Genomic DNA, 15,566 nt, shown 5'->3' with positions numbered 1-15,566 from the left:
TCTCGTGTTCCTTCTTTCTGATGTTTCCATCACTTGGGACCGCTACATCCACTACAACGGCTTTCCTCTGCCCTTTATCTATGATCACGATGGTAATGGCGAACCAACCGTGTGTATATATATATATATATATATATATAGATAGATAGATAGACAGACAGACAGACAGACAGACACACACACACACATATAGCACATTATGGTGCCCACATCGCGGTTGCCTTCTTCCCCAAACTCTGTGTCAAGGACACCCACATCTCAGGCAGCTGACAAGCTCCGCCATTCATTCATGCAGCTGTAGCAGGGTGAATGCTAATTCTGTCCAGCTATAGAGGCAAGTCTGCATCATGGTTCAAGTGGCATGTTCAAGTGTGACAATTTTGGATATGCAGCTGTGTGACAAGCCCCGAAGATTGACTTGACGGAATTTCAAAGTTGGACTTTGAAATCTAACATGCCCATGCGAGCCTCTTATGAGGATATGCGGTGCAGAAAATGGATAGGAAGATGGATGCCCTTTGAAAAACTCAGAGCACCAACCCCCCAGCCAAATGTGAAGTTGAGTGCAGCTCATTTTCGAACAGGCAGTGGAGGCCTGGAGGTGGACTTGGAGTAAAAAAAGCAAGTAAAGCTAACCCTTACAGATTTTTATTTAATATGAACAATTCATCTTTCAAAAAGGCTCTTAGAATGCATTGTGTTCATATCCTGGGGATTTGTCAAGCAAAGCAAATCTGGCATGTAACTGGATTTCCTCATTCTCTTATGAGTTAGCCATGGAGAGGCTAATCCTTGTGATATTCTCAAAGGTTGAAGTGGGCATGAATTGAGAGGTCCACATAAATTTTAGTCTGTTCATTTCCTTCATGTTATCGTTTTATGTCAACCATCCTGAAAAAAGATTGCTTGCAAAGATGCATTGCAACAAAGTCTTTTTTGATTTGGTGAAGCCCAAAGGCTGAGAGCGTTGCTATTTCTGAGGAGTTGTCACGCATCACAGGACACACAGCGCGTGTGAGGAATACATGCATTCACACAACATATCGAAGGAATTCCTGTGCCATTTTTTGTGTAAACAGAGCTCATCAAAAATTTTGTCATAGCAAAGTGCGCAAACGCCCCAAGACAATTTCCCAGCATGTCCACCTGCCACGCGCTGAAATGCAGCAGGCCTCTCTGATTGGTCTTTGTATGATGGGCCAGCAAGTGGCAGTGGGAGGGGCGTGTGGCAGTGGGCGGGTCCCAGCCCAGTGAGAATGTCCTTTTTGATATTAGTGTCATAAATCACAGTGAAGTTGTGAACAGAGGAATTGAGAGGCCTCCTGACGGGACAACAAATCAAGATAACTAACCGATCCAGAACGGATTTTCAAGTACGATTGCCTTTTGCTCCGCAGCCCAAACTCCAGCTCTTTATTTTATGTTGGAGATGGTTAAAGAAACAGATGATTTGCGTGTACTGTATATATTTAGGGGATCCATTGGCATTCTCTTGCCTTCTCTCTCCTCGCTGCCTGACATTTACCCTCATGACAGCTGTGTGCGAGATATTGAGCCTTTGAGAGAGCACCTTGCCTCCTGACAGTGTCACAATCGCAAACAATTTCGGATGAGTATTTGGAACTGAGTGTCGGTGCTTGACATCTAAGTGGATTTAGGTGTGACAGGAGAAGTGAACCAATCTCTTTTTTTCGTCAATGGACGCTACAGCTCCTCGTTTACTTTCAAACTTAGCTTGTAGCAGACTCCACTTTCATTTATAATTGCATCTAACAAAAAGGTGTACGTCAGAATAGTTTTTACTGGTTTTATGTAATTTCATGTTAAATGCTCTCTAAAGCTCTTTGTTACCGCTGCAGCTGTTGTGAAAGCACTACATAAATAAAGATGTAATGTATAAGTTAGCGAAACAGTTCCTTTAGCAACAAATATGTATGAAGCAACTCATGCAGAAGTGCTTCTCAAAAAAGCCTGAAAGTTTAGCGACACATATCCTCCGAAGTACATTTACTTCTGATTAGGTCTTATTTGGAGGGAAAGGATTTAAACTACAGGTTAGATAAAATAATTCACCCTGACATAACATAACATCAACATCAAAGAAGAACATGTCTGCCAAATTCAAATTTGTCCTGATGTGACACATTTTAATGAAGGTAAAAATTGAAAGACAGGCTAATCTCCCGTGCCCCACCGAATCGAATCATGGCTGCATGGTGCGTGGCTTTACTGTCATTACTTTACATTATATACATTGTGTTTTAGAACAATAATTAAAGGTGATCATATTCGTCATTTCATATGCATTAAATATCGAAACCATGTGGCAGAAATACAGCGAGCATCAGTTGGGTACATTCAAATGACAAATTTGATCCCAACAATTATTCTCTTTGTTCTCATTCATGTCCTCATCCATCCATCCATCCATCCATCCATCCATCCATCCATCCATCCATCCATCCATCCATCCATCCATCCATCCATCCATTTGCGACCACTTATCCGGGGTCGGGTCGCGGGGGCAGCAGCTTTAGCAGGAAAGCCCAGGCTTCCCTTCCCCCAGCCACTTCTTCCAGCACTTCTCGTGGAATCCCGAGGCGTTCCCAGGCCAGCTAGGAGAAATACTCTCTCCAGCGTGCCCTGGGTCATCCCCGGGGCCTCATGCCGGTGGGACATGTCCGGAACACCTCACCAGGGAGGCGTTCAGGAGGCATCCTAATCAGATGCCCGAGCCACCTCATCCGGCTCCTCTCGCCGTGGAGGAGAAGCGGCTTGACTCTGAGCCCCTCCCGGATGACCGAGCTTCTCACCTTATCTCTAAGGGAGAACCCAGACACCCTGCACTCATTTCGGCAGCTCCGGGATCTCGTTCTTTTGGATTTCACTGGCATTAATTGGTGGTTCGTGCTTTATGTTCGAAAACTATGACTAATCACCACCAAATTTTGTGCACATCTCTACCTATGCCCAAATCAATGGCTGAAAATAGCAAAACAATCACAGCAGTATTTGAGATTGAATGGACATTCCGGGAGCTGAAGCCGAGCTAAGTTTGCCAAACGGCAGACGATATCTTGACTGTCACCAATCACTCATAAAGAGACAGACAACCATTCAAGCAAACATCCACACTGTCACTGAATCCAAGCTGCCTGCAGCAAAATCTCGGTACTACTACGACCACTGCTACACCAGTGACTCACAGCCGTAATACTGACAGTTAATGCTTTGATTGGATCATACCAGAGAATGATAAGGTACATTGTGTGTTTTGGCCATGCTGTGAGACTCCAAGGAGAAATTGATTTGGAAGCTTGTATTACCTGCCAAGTGTAGCTTGTAGCCTTTCTGTCTCGATTCATACGCAGTGTTGTCGCAGCTTGATGCACCAGGCGGCCATGTGAAAAATGGCAACTGTGACACTTGGTCCACTTTCACCTTGTCCATCGAATGTAAAGAAGAGGATGACTGACTGTTAAATAAACAAATAGTTGACAGTGTGCTCGCTACCCTTTGGTGCAGTGGTCCCCAAACAATTTTGTGTCACGGACCAATTGAGAGCAGTACATGCTGTTCACGGACCAGTGATCATTTTCTTTTTTCATTGCTTTTAAATTGCCAATTTTAAAGCACTGGTACTGACAACAAAGATAATTATCGAGTAAAGATGTTATGAACATTTTTTTTCCTTCCTCTCAGTTTTTTTCATTCCTCTCAAAGAGTTTTATTCAATAGTACAACAAATGTAGAATAATATTAAAAAACAGTTAACTACTAATAAATGGACCAATCAGGAATACATAGGCCTTATACTGTAAAGATAATCATTTTAAAGTTATTATCCAACATGCGGTGTTTGCATCATTGCTATTTGCAAACGTGACTTATCTAAAGATGACACGATTGATTGCAGCTTTCATCCGGTGGCTGCCGGCTAGTTATTAGTTATATTATCAAGACTCAATGCAGCTCCACTTACCTTTTGGCTTGGACATGATAGCAGGGGCAGTGAACCCGTAGGGATGTGGGAGTTTCTGCATCGTGTTTCACACAGCAAAGTCCGATGGTTGAGCTATTGTGATCGCTGGAAATGAGTGCAGAAGGGCATGCTCACACATTTTCAAAAACAGGAAAACATTTTATGGTGGTTGGGGGGGGGGGGGCAGGCCCTCCAGACCAGAGTTGTCATTTGATTAACCATTATTAATGGCTTTGAATTTCGTTTTCAGTTTTGTTTTTCAAATTCTGTTCATTTTTAGATGAGATTTTATTTATATAACTGTACAGTGCCCTCCATCATTTAAACACCCCAGGTTAAGCTATTAAAAGCCTTAAAATAAATTCCATTTTTATTGTAGAAGCATACTCTCGAACTGAAAATTGTAGAAATGTAGAAAAAGAGGAGTGTGCAGAGGAGAGGACCCAGGTTGCTGGATGATTTAGAGAGATTGTGCAAAGACGAATGCTTGAACATCACTCTTGCTGCAGTCTGCCATCTTGTGAAACATTACGGGAGAAGATTTGCTGCTGTTTTGTTGGCGAAAAAGGGCTGTACAAAATACTAATATCAGAGGGGCTAATAATTGAGTATATCACTGTCGTTAGAACATGTTCTTGTATGAAAGATTTTCATGAAGAATTAGATTATTTAAAATGTCGTCCCTCAGTCATGGAATCATTTTATTTTCATGTGGTGTTTAAAATGCAACTACTGTACATTGTTAGTTTCGAACAATACAGCAACCAACCCAGGCACTCAAGAGTTAATTTAGGTGACGCACAGCGTGTACTGGTACATCAAAGCTCTGCTGGGGCGGGAATGTCGATTTCAAAGAACTCACCTTGCTGCTCTTCACTTATTGTTTTGTATATATTAATTGCAATTAAGTCTTCTTTCTTTTTGACTTGAAATTAAAAGTTAAAAGTAATTATTCCTTTGGATATAATTATATTCAATGTGAATTTTGGGAGCTTAAAAAAGCATGCTCCACACTCTTGTTTGATTGTTTTGCAGCATATTCTAACACACCGAATGCATTTTCACTACCGATGAAAGTCATTCTTCACCCTGGAATAAAAAGAAAATATTAACATCAAATTTAAACTGAACCTTTTTTTTTTTTTTTTTTTTGCAGAGCCCCTAAAGCGGGGGTGTCGAACTCATTTTAGTCGCGGGCCAATTTGGAGTTACATCTTCCCTCGGAGTTCCGTTATGATAGTGAAACCACAAATTACTTGTACACAACAAATTCATAGATTACTAGTTTTGAAATCAGTCAAGTCGATGAAAATAGTTTGTTCAGTTATTGTTCAAGTGAGGGTAAACAGGGTTACAAAATTTGTGCAAAATCTCAACAATGTTATTTATTACACATGACAATTTGACATTTAGGTACCAATCTTAGCAAATTGACACATGTGATTTGCTTTTGCGGGCCACCTAAATTGACCTGGCGCGCCGGATCTGGCCCCCAGGCCTTGAGTTTGCCCTAAAGCAGGGGTGTCAAACTCATTTCACATTGTGGGCCACATACGGCCTCGGTAGATGTCAAGTGTGCCGGACCATTAAAATTACACCATACTCTGCTATAAATAACCAAAATAACATGTCTTTCCTTTGTTTTGGTCTAAAGAAGCACAAGGACATTAAGAAAATGTTGAAATTTAATGAACATATCTTTTACAAAACATTTCATGAAGCACCTTAGATTTCCTTAGACAAATGTGCAATTTACTTTTATCATTCACATATATGCATTGCAACTGATCCCACTGATTGTACAAAAGCACAAAACTAACAAGTACTTGGAATTGAAAAATATAGTAATGCACTAAGATTAAACGAGATTTATAAAGAAAGGAATTTTTCAACCATTTACACATGTGCATATAAAATCTAAATTTAATTCCTGCTGACACCTTACAAACTAAGGAGAGTGCTATTGAATGTGTAAAGAATAAAGTATTCACATGTCCTTGATAGCGTCTGCTGTGTTGGGTCTGTCTCAGTGACAGACTAAGGCTGCTGTTGTCTTCTTCTCTGATCAAAACAGCGTGTCCCCTAGCGGATACTCCATGGATTGCACCTTATTAAAAATATTCGGGTCTTTTATGCATTTTTTCACTTTTAAATTATCCTGCAGGCCTAATCGAACCTCCTTGGGGGCCGGTTCCAGGCCGTATGTTTGACACCACTGCCCTAAAGGTACATTGGGAATAAATATGTTGTTCATGTGCCCCAGGACGTTTTCCCGAGAACACGAGAAACACATAATGCACATTAAGCGGGAAACCATCAACTGTATTTCAATATGGGTTTCTATTGTTTAAATTTATCTTCACCTCATCTTCTGTTTGGTCGATGAGACTATCAGGTTTATTCTGTGTTTTCAGAGACCAGACTAGGGCTCTATTTTCATGCCCAGTGCAAGTCTGGCGTAAGATGCGGTGTAAATCTGAACTGAGGCAGGCTCGACCAAGATTTTGTTTTCTCACAGACGCATGAAGCTTGTCTATTCAAAATTTGTCATCATTTGAGTGAGAATTGGCTGTAATTAGATGATGAAATATCATATTTTTCAGAACACCCTCTATCTACCTATCTAACAATCTAGCTAGCTAGCTAATAGCTAGGTACTTATCTATTTATACACCTTTCTGTTTGTATATATATATATATATATATATAAATTAGAAGCTGCAACAGCAACCAAATATGAGGAGGCATGCACACAAATGAGTGTGTGATGGACTTGAGATGTCGGTTGCTTGCTATTGATGATGGGTGGAGAAGAGGTTGAGGTGGAGGAAGTGATGCTCAATCCCGAGAGGAGCCTCTGATTGGATTGATCCACACCCCCCTTACATTTCCAATTAAAAAAGTTCAATAGTGTGCCCTCCCATACAGCTTGCGACCTGCGTGTCTGTTTTGCTCCTTGGGTCAGGAAAAAGCAAAGTGCCATGAGAGGTAGAAGGAGACGGGAACCTCTTGGGAGCAGTGAAACAGAACCAGAGCCCTCCATCGCCGGGATTCCTGCCAAGATAATGTTTCACCTCACCGGCAATACCTTCTTATAGGAAAACATGAGTACTAAAAAATACAGCTACTTGAGTTTCTCCTACAAGAGCAAACAGTGTCAGTCAGTATGTTTACATTGCCTTTAAAAATAGGAAAAAAAGGCTTTACAAATTAAAATCGAAAACCACACTTTTAAAATACACCTATCCTAATTAATCAGTTGAGTCAAACTTTATTCGGATATTTTAAGTAACACTATGACTCCATTTCTTGTCAATGTGTTGATGCACTCCAGGACCATTTGACAAGTTCTTTTCTTTGCCTTCGAGATGTGGAAAGAGCTGCACTTCACCCCTCGACTTGTAAGGAGCATCCTCACCTCTGACCATTCAGAAGCAGAAATATGTTATTTAAACAACATATTTCTGCTTCTGATTCCACCATAGCTTGAAGACCTTCTCAAGTGGGGAACTCCATGCTGGCACTTAGAGTAAAATGCTCTCCGTGTAACTGGGAGAAAGAGTTCTGTCGGACTTTTAAAATGTAGTTGTTATCAATTTACTGAATTCATTTCAAACTAAAGACTCTTCATTTTTCATAATGACAATTTTTAAATTCAATTTTTTTTTCTGAAAACAACATTTATCCCATGTATTGTCATTTTTTGTCGAGTCAAGTCATGAAAACAGTGACTGAAGTCAACTCAAATCCAAGTCTTTCTGACTCGAGTCCTCATCTTTGCTATACAACGTGCTTCGCTTCTACAGTACCTGCTACTGTTATCAGTGGGGCGATGTAATTCGGAACTCGCAGGATCAATGTCCATTTACTCAGAAAAAAGAGGGATTGGCACTGAACGTTAATAAACTGACAGCGGAGAACAATGAAGGTGTGCAACAGCAGCATTCTGGCAGCAGGCATCATTGTTGTAAACACAGACTCCCCCACCTCGAGCTCCAGTATAGTAAGTGTTTCATTTCATGTCTAATGAGCAAAGAGGAGGCAGGAAGAGCGATGGTATTGTGGGACCGTTGTGGGCAAGCAGGCAGCCTAGCCTGGTTGCCTCTGTGTTTGCTTCTTTTCCGCGGACTCTTAAACTGCTTCCCGTGCATCCTCTTCAAATGTAATACAGCAAGCGACGCAAAAGTGGGACTTAACAGAGCAGTGTACTGTAAGATGTACAGACTGAATTTACTGCCAGTCACACTGTTCATTTGTGCATGTAAACGTCGTCACTTTCTTGAGGCCACATTCCAGAAACCATGAGCTGAAGGCCCTGGGTCTAGTTTGAACTGCAGGCCGTCCACAAGGCTGATTTTGGCCAAAGTGAGTTGCGTCTTCATCACGCACGTCGACAAAAGGATGCAGCTCACGCTGCTCCCTCGATAAATCCCAGGCTCGCACAAAAGCTCTCTGTGGACTGCTCCTGAATAGATTAATAAGATTTCCATAATTAGAAAGGCCTCCAACAATAGGATCCTTCAGCCTTTGTCTCAGGGCCAATGCGATTGTCCAAGTCGCGCGCGCCTGCTGGATGCTCTACTGCCACAATGGCAGCGCAGACAGTAAGGCAGTCCACAGAGGAACATCTGTCCCCCCTGGGACCATGAGACACTCATGCATGCAATGGAAAGTTTTAATGTGCATGTCCTCAAGCTTTTTATCAATTTCCTTGCAGCCAGCTGAGGTCACTGGTCAGCAGAAAGAGGCGTGTGTTCAAATGTTTATTTAAAGCCAATCACAAAAACTTCAGCAGTGCGTCTGTTCAGTGAGTAAAATTTTCCAATTATATTGTTGGCCGTTTGATTGATATTGTTTGTGAAATGCAGCTTCTTCTCGATCCCGAGTAGCGTTGACAGAAGTGCACCATTAGGGATGCCTGCCGCATGCAAATGTGTTTGTAGCATCTAAAAGTACACAACTAGTCATGAAAAAAAAACACATGGATGTCACCTTTTGAAACATAAATATACAGTTCACATCTTCTTAAATGGCATTTCACAGCATTTTATGAGTGGATTTATGCGTTCACAGTGAGGAGGAATCTGACAACTGCATGTATGAAAATCTAGAAAGTACAAGTAAATTTCTAAAGTGATGAAAACTATTCACATTTTTATCTCTTCAATGATTGTTTTTTTTAACATCCGGTTTTATAAGTTGATTTTGACAGTGAAATAAGGTGCACGTGTGCGTCCCAAATGAAATGAATGTGCCTAGCTTTGCTAAAAAAAAATACATTTTTGCAACCCTTTGAGCCCCATGCATCACTGCCCAGTCAATACAGTTCATCTACTGTGCAAATTCAAAACTAATTTTTAAAAAAAAAATCATAAAAATGGCCCACAGATGAAGTTTTATCCTATTTTTTTCAGTGCACTTGAAACCCACTTGACGTAATCACCTTGATTGTCCTCAATGTACAAGCATACAGATATTTGTATTATTATTATATTTATTCATCTTAACGTCTCGCCGCAACCTTATCGAAGCAACGCTACACCGTAACATGTTTTTAGTACTTGCCTTTAATGATGTTTGAAATCAATGTGCAACATACGTTTTTTTTTTTTAATCCCTTGTAAGTTAATGTGTTTCTTAAAGGCGGTCTCGTAACACTGGTTTAAAATAGAACACCTCATGTTGCAGCCTGAACCAAGTCTAATGACACAATGTGCACATTGTCCTGATTTAGAGAATTGTAATACCAGTTTCCGCAGTGAATCCATCTACACAACAGCGCCACTGTAGATTTGAGTTTTTGGATTCTTCATGCTCTGGACGTGACTCCATGCGACATCGAGTGCAGCGCATGCATAACAAACTAAAGTATACATCTTCACAGAGTAATAATGATTCTCCTTTTGAACAGTTCCTGAGGTGCATATGGGCTGCTGTCTACCACTCCCGTCGGTGGGGGGAAGGGGTTGGGGTGTCGGGGATTTATTGTGAAAGAAGTTCATTCTGCAATGGCAGTACGTTGATGATGGAGAGGACAGCAGTTAGCCTGCCCCAATGAGTCCTCTAAAGCCTGCTCCGGCCTGCTTAGAGAGGACGTAGCCTGCTGTCGACTTTCCCCTCCTTTCCACTCGCCTTCCTTCCATGCCTCCCTTCTTGCTGCAGGTTTTATGAGCTCCCCTGGGCTCTCATCCATCTCTGTCACACACGGGCCCTATTACTGGGGCAGCACACAAACCGGTTAGGCTGCAGATGGGAAGGCCCTGCAGGACATATATGCTTTCCGCAGCCCGGACAGAGTTGCGATTCAGTCCACAAACGTGGATGCTCAATGGGGTGTCTCAGGCTTGATGAGTGTGAGAAGCGGTTCTGGTGAGTCTCGGCCATGGCGGGTGGTGGAGACGAAAGCTTAAGGGAAGTACTTGAACTACTTTGGCCATTGGGAATTTGAGGCAGTGGATTTGAATATGAAGGACGTGATAATCCCACAGCCATCTGGTCGCCTTGTCTCATCTGACTGAATAAATAACGTGCGTAATCTGATAACACACACATACAGAGGTTTTGATAAAGAGTAAGGAGGAGGCCAAAGCTGAACAGTGAGCGGAACCTCCGGCTGCAGATATCGATATTTGATTTAGATGGCATTAAGAAGCTTGGCTCCACAAGCACAGACAGCCATGAATAATGAATCATCATGAAAAGCAGTAAGGCCAGTAGTGGCGCGGCAGTTTTTTTTTTTTTTGTAGTTCTCTCTCTCTCTCACTCTTGCTCTCTCTCTCTCAATTGCTTTCTGACTCCTCCTCAGGCTGATACGTGACAGTTCAATAATGCCAAGTTATTTGTGGAATGTCAAGGTAGCGCCACAGCATGAGGTAGCATGCGTCTTTATGTTGTGATAACACTTGAAAGTGGTGGCGCACACAATGTATGCAGTTTGATTGGTTATTTGAAAATAGCATTTTGATTTATTTGCAAGGCACACAGGTACGCTTGCGGCCCCCTCCTTTGCTATGCCATGATTTTCTTTCGGAAAATTACGCACTTGCAGTGGGTTCTATTGATTAAACAAATCTACTTTCCAGTCAGGCCAATGTCCTTCTGCCAAAAGAACACGCATTCCATTTTTCCAATGTTCCATGGCAAACTGTGCTGATGAATAGCACTCTGTGCTGCACTTCTAAACTCACCCTCCACCCCGACACCCGCGCCACACTCCCAATCTGTCTTTCACACTCTCTCTACACCACTGTCCACCACCCCACCCCTCCCTCTGTCCAGCCGGCCACGGGGCCTGTGCAGCTCTTGTGTATGCTGGGTGGGTGGGTGAATGTATTGGTGGGTGGTAAAGGGGGTGCAGGGCGGAGAGAGGAGCCATTCAGCGCAACATGAAGATCACTATAACCGGGAGGCCGAGATGCCGGCAGTATACATGAAATCATAATGGGAACTTATTCGTGCTCCAACAAACCAAAGGCTGGGAAAATTTCACAGCACACATGCAGCCTGCAAATCTGCTTTCACCTCTGTCCCATTACACTCCCATCTTTCTCGCTGCAGCATCCTCTCCTTCTTTGATCAAAGCGAGCAAATTCTGCTAGGACAGCGCAGGGCAATGGTGCTGCTAAAGGCCAAAACAAATCATCAGTGCATCCTTATTAGCGCTGCAGTGACCTCAGAGTCGTTTCAGGCGAACTTTGGAGGGGTACACTGTGGATTGGTTGGCAGTCAATCACAGGGCACATTTAGGAAAACACACATTCACAGAGCTATGAACAATTCAGAGTCTTCAAATAATCTACGAAGTATGTTTTGGGAAAATGGGAGTAAACTGGAGTAAGACGACACAGGAAATGCCACAATCAAGATTCAACCCAAAGGCCTCTTGACTGGGAGGCAAAAGTTTTTCTTCTCACTGTGCTGTAGTAGGCTCAAATTACTAGTAAACAGTGATGCCACAGTTACCTTGAAAAAGTAACGTTGTTACTTCACTGATGACTTGCTGCAAAAAGTTGCTCAGTTCCTTAAATGATTACTTGATTACTTGGTTTTGGTTGTCGATTTCTGATGAATGAGCGTTATTTCATTCAGCAGATACCCATAACCCTGCTGAGCATAAAAATGACACCCAGTTTTGCCACTCAATCGGATGTGAATTTTAATAATGAATAATAATGTTTTTTTCTTGTTTTTTTTCTATGAAATAAATCTTTTTGACATACCTTAAAACAAAAACAAACAAAAAATCTTTTTGGGGGGGGGGGGGATTTCACATAACATAAACGGGCTACTTGGCGGCACGGTGATCAAGTGTTAGCTCGTCCACCACACAGAGCAGAGATCATGGATTTGATTCTGGGCTTTGGCCTTCCTGTGTGGGGTTTGCATGTTTACCCCGTGCCTGCGAAGGTTTTCTCCAGGTACTCCGGTTTTCTCCCACATTCCAAAAACATACATGACAGGTTAATTGGACACTCCGAATGGTCCCTCGGTGTGACTGTGAGCGGGAATGGTTTTTCGTCTACCTGTATGTGTGCCCTGCGATTGGCTGGCAACCAGTTGAGCGTGTGCCCCGCCTACTGCCCGAAGCCAACTGGGATAGGCTCCAGCACGCCCGCAATATTTCTGAGGATAAGCAGATCAGATAATGGATGGATGGATGGATGGATGGATGGATGGATGGATGGATGGATGAGACCTTTTCGTGTTGTGTGGGGATGGTCATACTTGCTACAATCCAAACAAACACACAGTTTAAATGTATCATGATTATAGTAGATTGTTTGTAGATATTTTCATTCATCTACATAATTGAAGGGCATAATTGAATTAGTCACAACTGGACTGCTCTGTTTGCTTTATACCAGATTGCCAATAAAATGTTCAATTTGTTCGAAATGTTTCCCTAACCAGAAGGCAACAAAGCATGTTTGTTGGGAATGGTCCCTATTGTCACTTTCATAGAAGGAAAACATTGTTGAACACCATGACAACAACTGCTTTCTTTTGTGTCAGGCTTATTAAAGATGCACTGGAACCCAGAGCATGCCCAGTCCCTCAGCCAGTGGCCTGAGCAACACCTGGACGTCTCCTCCACCACCTCCTCTCCGGCACACAAGTCGGAATTCTACTCTGGCCGTAGTCGGAGCTCCTACAATTACTCTTGGGCCAACGACGACATCTCCGCCCTCACGGCTTCCAATTTGTTGAAGCGCTACGCCGAGAAGTATTCCGGCGGAATGGATTCAGCGTACGAGCAGCCACCTGCTGTGGGCACCTACCCAGAGCCAGGTACCTTTGGGGGCCTCAGCGGCCAGAAGACTGAACTGGAGCCCTGGCAATTGACGCACAGCTCCGATGGCTCCTACTCCCTTGTTGCCCCTGGAGGCGATGACAACCTCTCCACTTCTAAGGCTGCGGTCACAAGCGCAGGCCCTGCTGGAATTAGCAGTGTGTCGGTGGTGAGCAGCAACCTCTCAGACTCCGGTTACAGTGGCGGCAGCTCCTGCAGTGGCTCCAACGACTACCCCTCCAGCTACAGCGGCACCTATCTCTCAGCTGGATACTGTCCCCAACCCGGTGCAGCATTTCCTCCTGCCTCCCTTCATAAACTTCAATCCACCCCGAGTTATAGCTCGCCTGTCTACAGCTACCCCCACAGCACATACCCTCCCCAGAACAGCCTTGCCACCAGCTATAACCATGCCTCTGCAACATACTTGCCTTCAGGTCTGCCAGCACCGACTCCTGTTGCCCCCAGGCCTGCGGTGGTTGGGGGCAGCTACAGTTACCAAACCACCCACATTGGCACATCGGAGTCTGGTGGGCCATTGAAAAGAAAAGCATTTCAGAGGGCTGTAGAAGGGAATGAAGTTGGGGACAGCACTTGTTACAAGAAATACAGCTATGACACACTGAAAGGTGGAGGAACCTCACCATACAGTGTGAGTGACAAAGCAGAGTGTCACAGAAACAGCTTCGGCAATTCAGCAAGCAGCACAGACCCACAAGAGTTTAAGCCCAGCAAGCCCTCCTCGCAGCCACTGGTAACTTCTCAGTATGGGCAAGCCGGGGAGTACAGTCCTCCTGCTGGAATGACAGGAGATAACGCCATGGAGGAGCAAGCTTTGACACAGCAGCAGCAGCAGCAGCAGCAACAGCGCTCTAAAGTCCACAAACGCTCTTCATTGTGCGGTCCAACTGTTGACACTCTGAAGAGTCCGGACCCACATGTGTTGGACCTTATCGACGAGAAGATTTTGGACTGCAGCCCAGCCCTAAGCTGGAGCGAGATAGCTGGCCTCAACCACGTCAAGGCTGCTTTGGAAGAGGACCTGCTGTGGCCTGTGATGAGGCCCAGTGAAGTGATGCAGCCACCAAGAAGCATCCTGCTGTTTGGTCCCCGCAGCGGGGGTAAAACAACCTTGACTCATTCTCTGGCTTCACAAATTGGAGCTTCCCTGTACCGACTGAGCGGCACCTTGTTGGCCTTAAAAGGGAAGGCTGAGGCGGAACACATTTTGGGGTCTGTGTTGCAGGTGGCAGGTGCAAGGCAGCCATCAGTAGTGTTGCTCAGCCAAGTGGAAACCATGGAGGAGGAGGGCCTGAAACAGATACTGCAACCCTTCTTGGAGAAGGCCCAGATGACTACGGGTTTGGTGATTGTCGTGTGTACCACCGGCAGACCGGATCTACTGAAAGATGCGCTCCATCGTAGCTTTGCTAAACGCTACCATGTGGGTCTGCCAGATGCGTGTATGCGCAGGGAGGTGCTGTTGCAAGCTCTTTCCCCTCAGGGTTACAGTCTGAGCGAGCGAGAGCTGAGCGCGGTGTTGCAGCGTACTGAAGGCTACTCTGTGTGGGAACTGCTGCAGCTCACTCAGCACGCTCTCTCCTCAGCATCAGCCCCCACTGGAACAATGCATGGCAAAGCCCCAGCCTTCACAGACATTGAGAATGCCTTCTGCAAGGTGCGCCCACACAGCACCACAAAAGAGCCAGGCACTTGTATAGAGTGGAACAAGATGTATAGCCACTGAGGAGTGAGTCAGACACTGTACTACAACCCACTGTTTGAATGTTTGGTTCTTTTTTTTTTTCTGATTGCAAAACGTGCAGCCAAAAGAGCCAGCCAAGCCCCGACGTATGAGAACACAACATTCACTTTACAGGCTTTGGTCAGCTATGAAGATCCACATTGTTCCTTTTTTCCCCCAAAGAAAAGAAATGTGAACTGACTTTGATGAGTGGTGTAGCCCCTAATGGGAAAATCATACAGCTATGTGGATAGTTAGTCTCAGAGATCCTGTTTAGCCTGAGTCCAGGACAAAATCGATGATTTGTTGCTAGGTGACATGGTCCAAGCTAATGGATAATCAGGGTTTGGAAAATGCTCCCGTTGTTCTGCTTCTCTCCGGATCCTATTTATTGGCAGTCCACTGACATTGCACACCATCAAGCAAGTGTTCTTTGCTTTGGGATCAACAACATTCTTTGACCAAAAACACGACAAGCCAAATGTTCTATTGTTCTAATCCAGAGGTCGGGAACCTATGGCTCCCCAGCCCTATATTGCTCTTTTTTTTAG

The 15,566-nt window shown here is 44.0% G+C and overlaps 1 protein-coding gene across 1 annotated transcript in view; it reads left to right on the top strand.

Annotated features, from left to right (window-relative positions):
* The window catches only part of fignl2 (fidgetin like 2), a 21,360-nt gene extending 5,851 nt beyond the window's left edge, over window positions 1-15,509 (top strand). Inside the window, exon 3 of the mRNA XM_019863945.1 lies at window positions 12,995-15,509. Coding sequence (XP_019719504.1) covers window positions 12,995-15,018 — 2,024 coding nt within the window. The 3' untranslated portion in view covers window positions 15,019-15,509. The remainder of the gene's footprint in view (window positions 1-12,994) is intronic.
* The last annotated feature ends 57 nt before the right edge of the window (window positions 15,510-15,566 follow it).

This window comes from Hippocampus comes, unplaced genomic scaffold (genome assembly GCF_001891065.2).
Source record: "Hippocampus comes isolate QL1 unplaced genomic scaffold, H_comes_QL1_v1.1 scaffold467, whole genome shotgun sequence".
NCBI lineage: Eukaryota > Metazoa > Chordata > Actinopteri > Syngnathiformes > Syngnathidae > Hippocampus > Hippocampus comes.
This window is presented reverse-complemented; position numbering and strand designations above follow the sequence as displayed.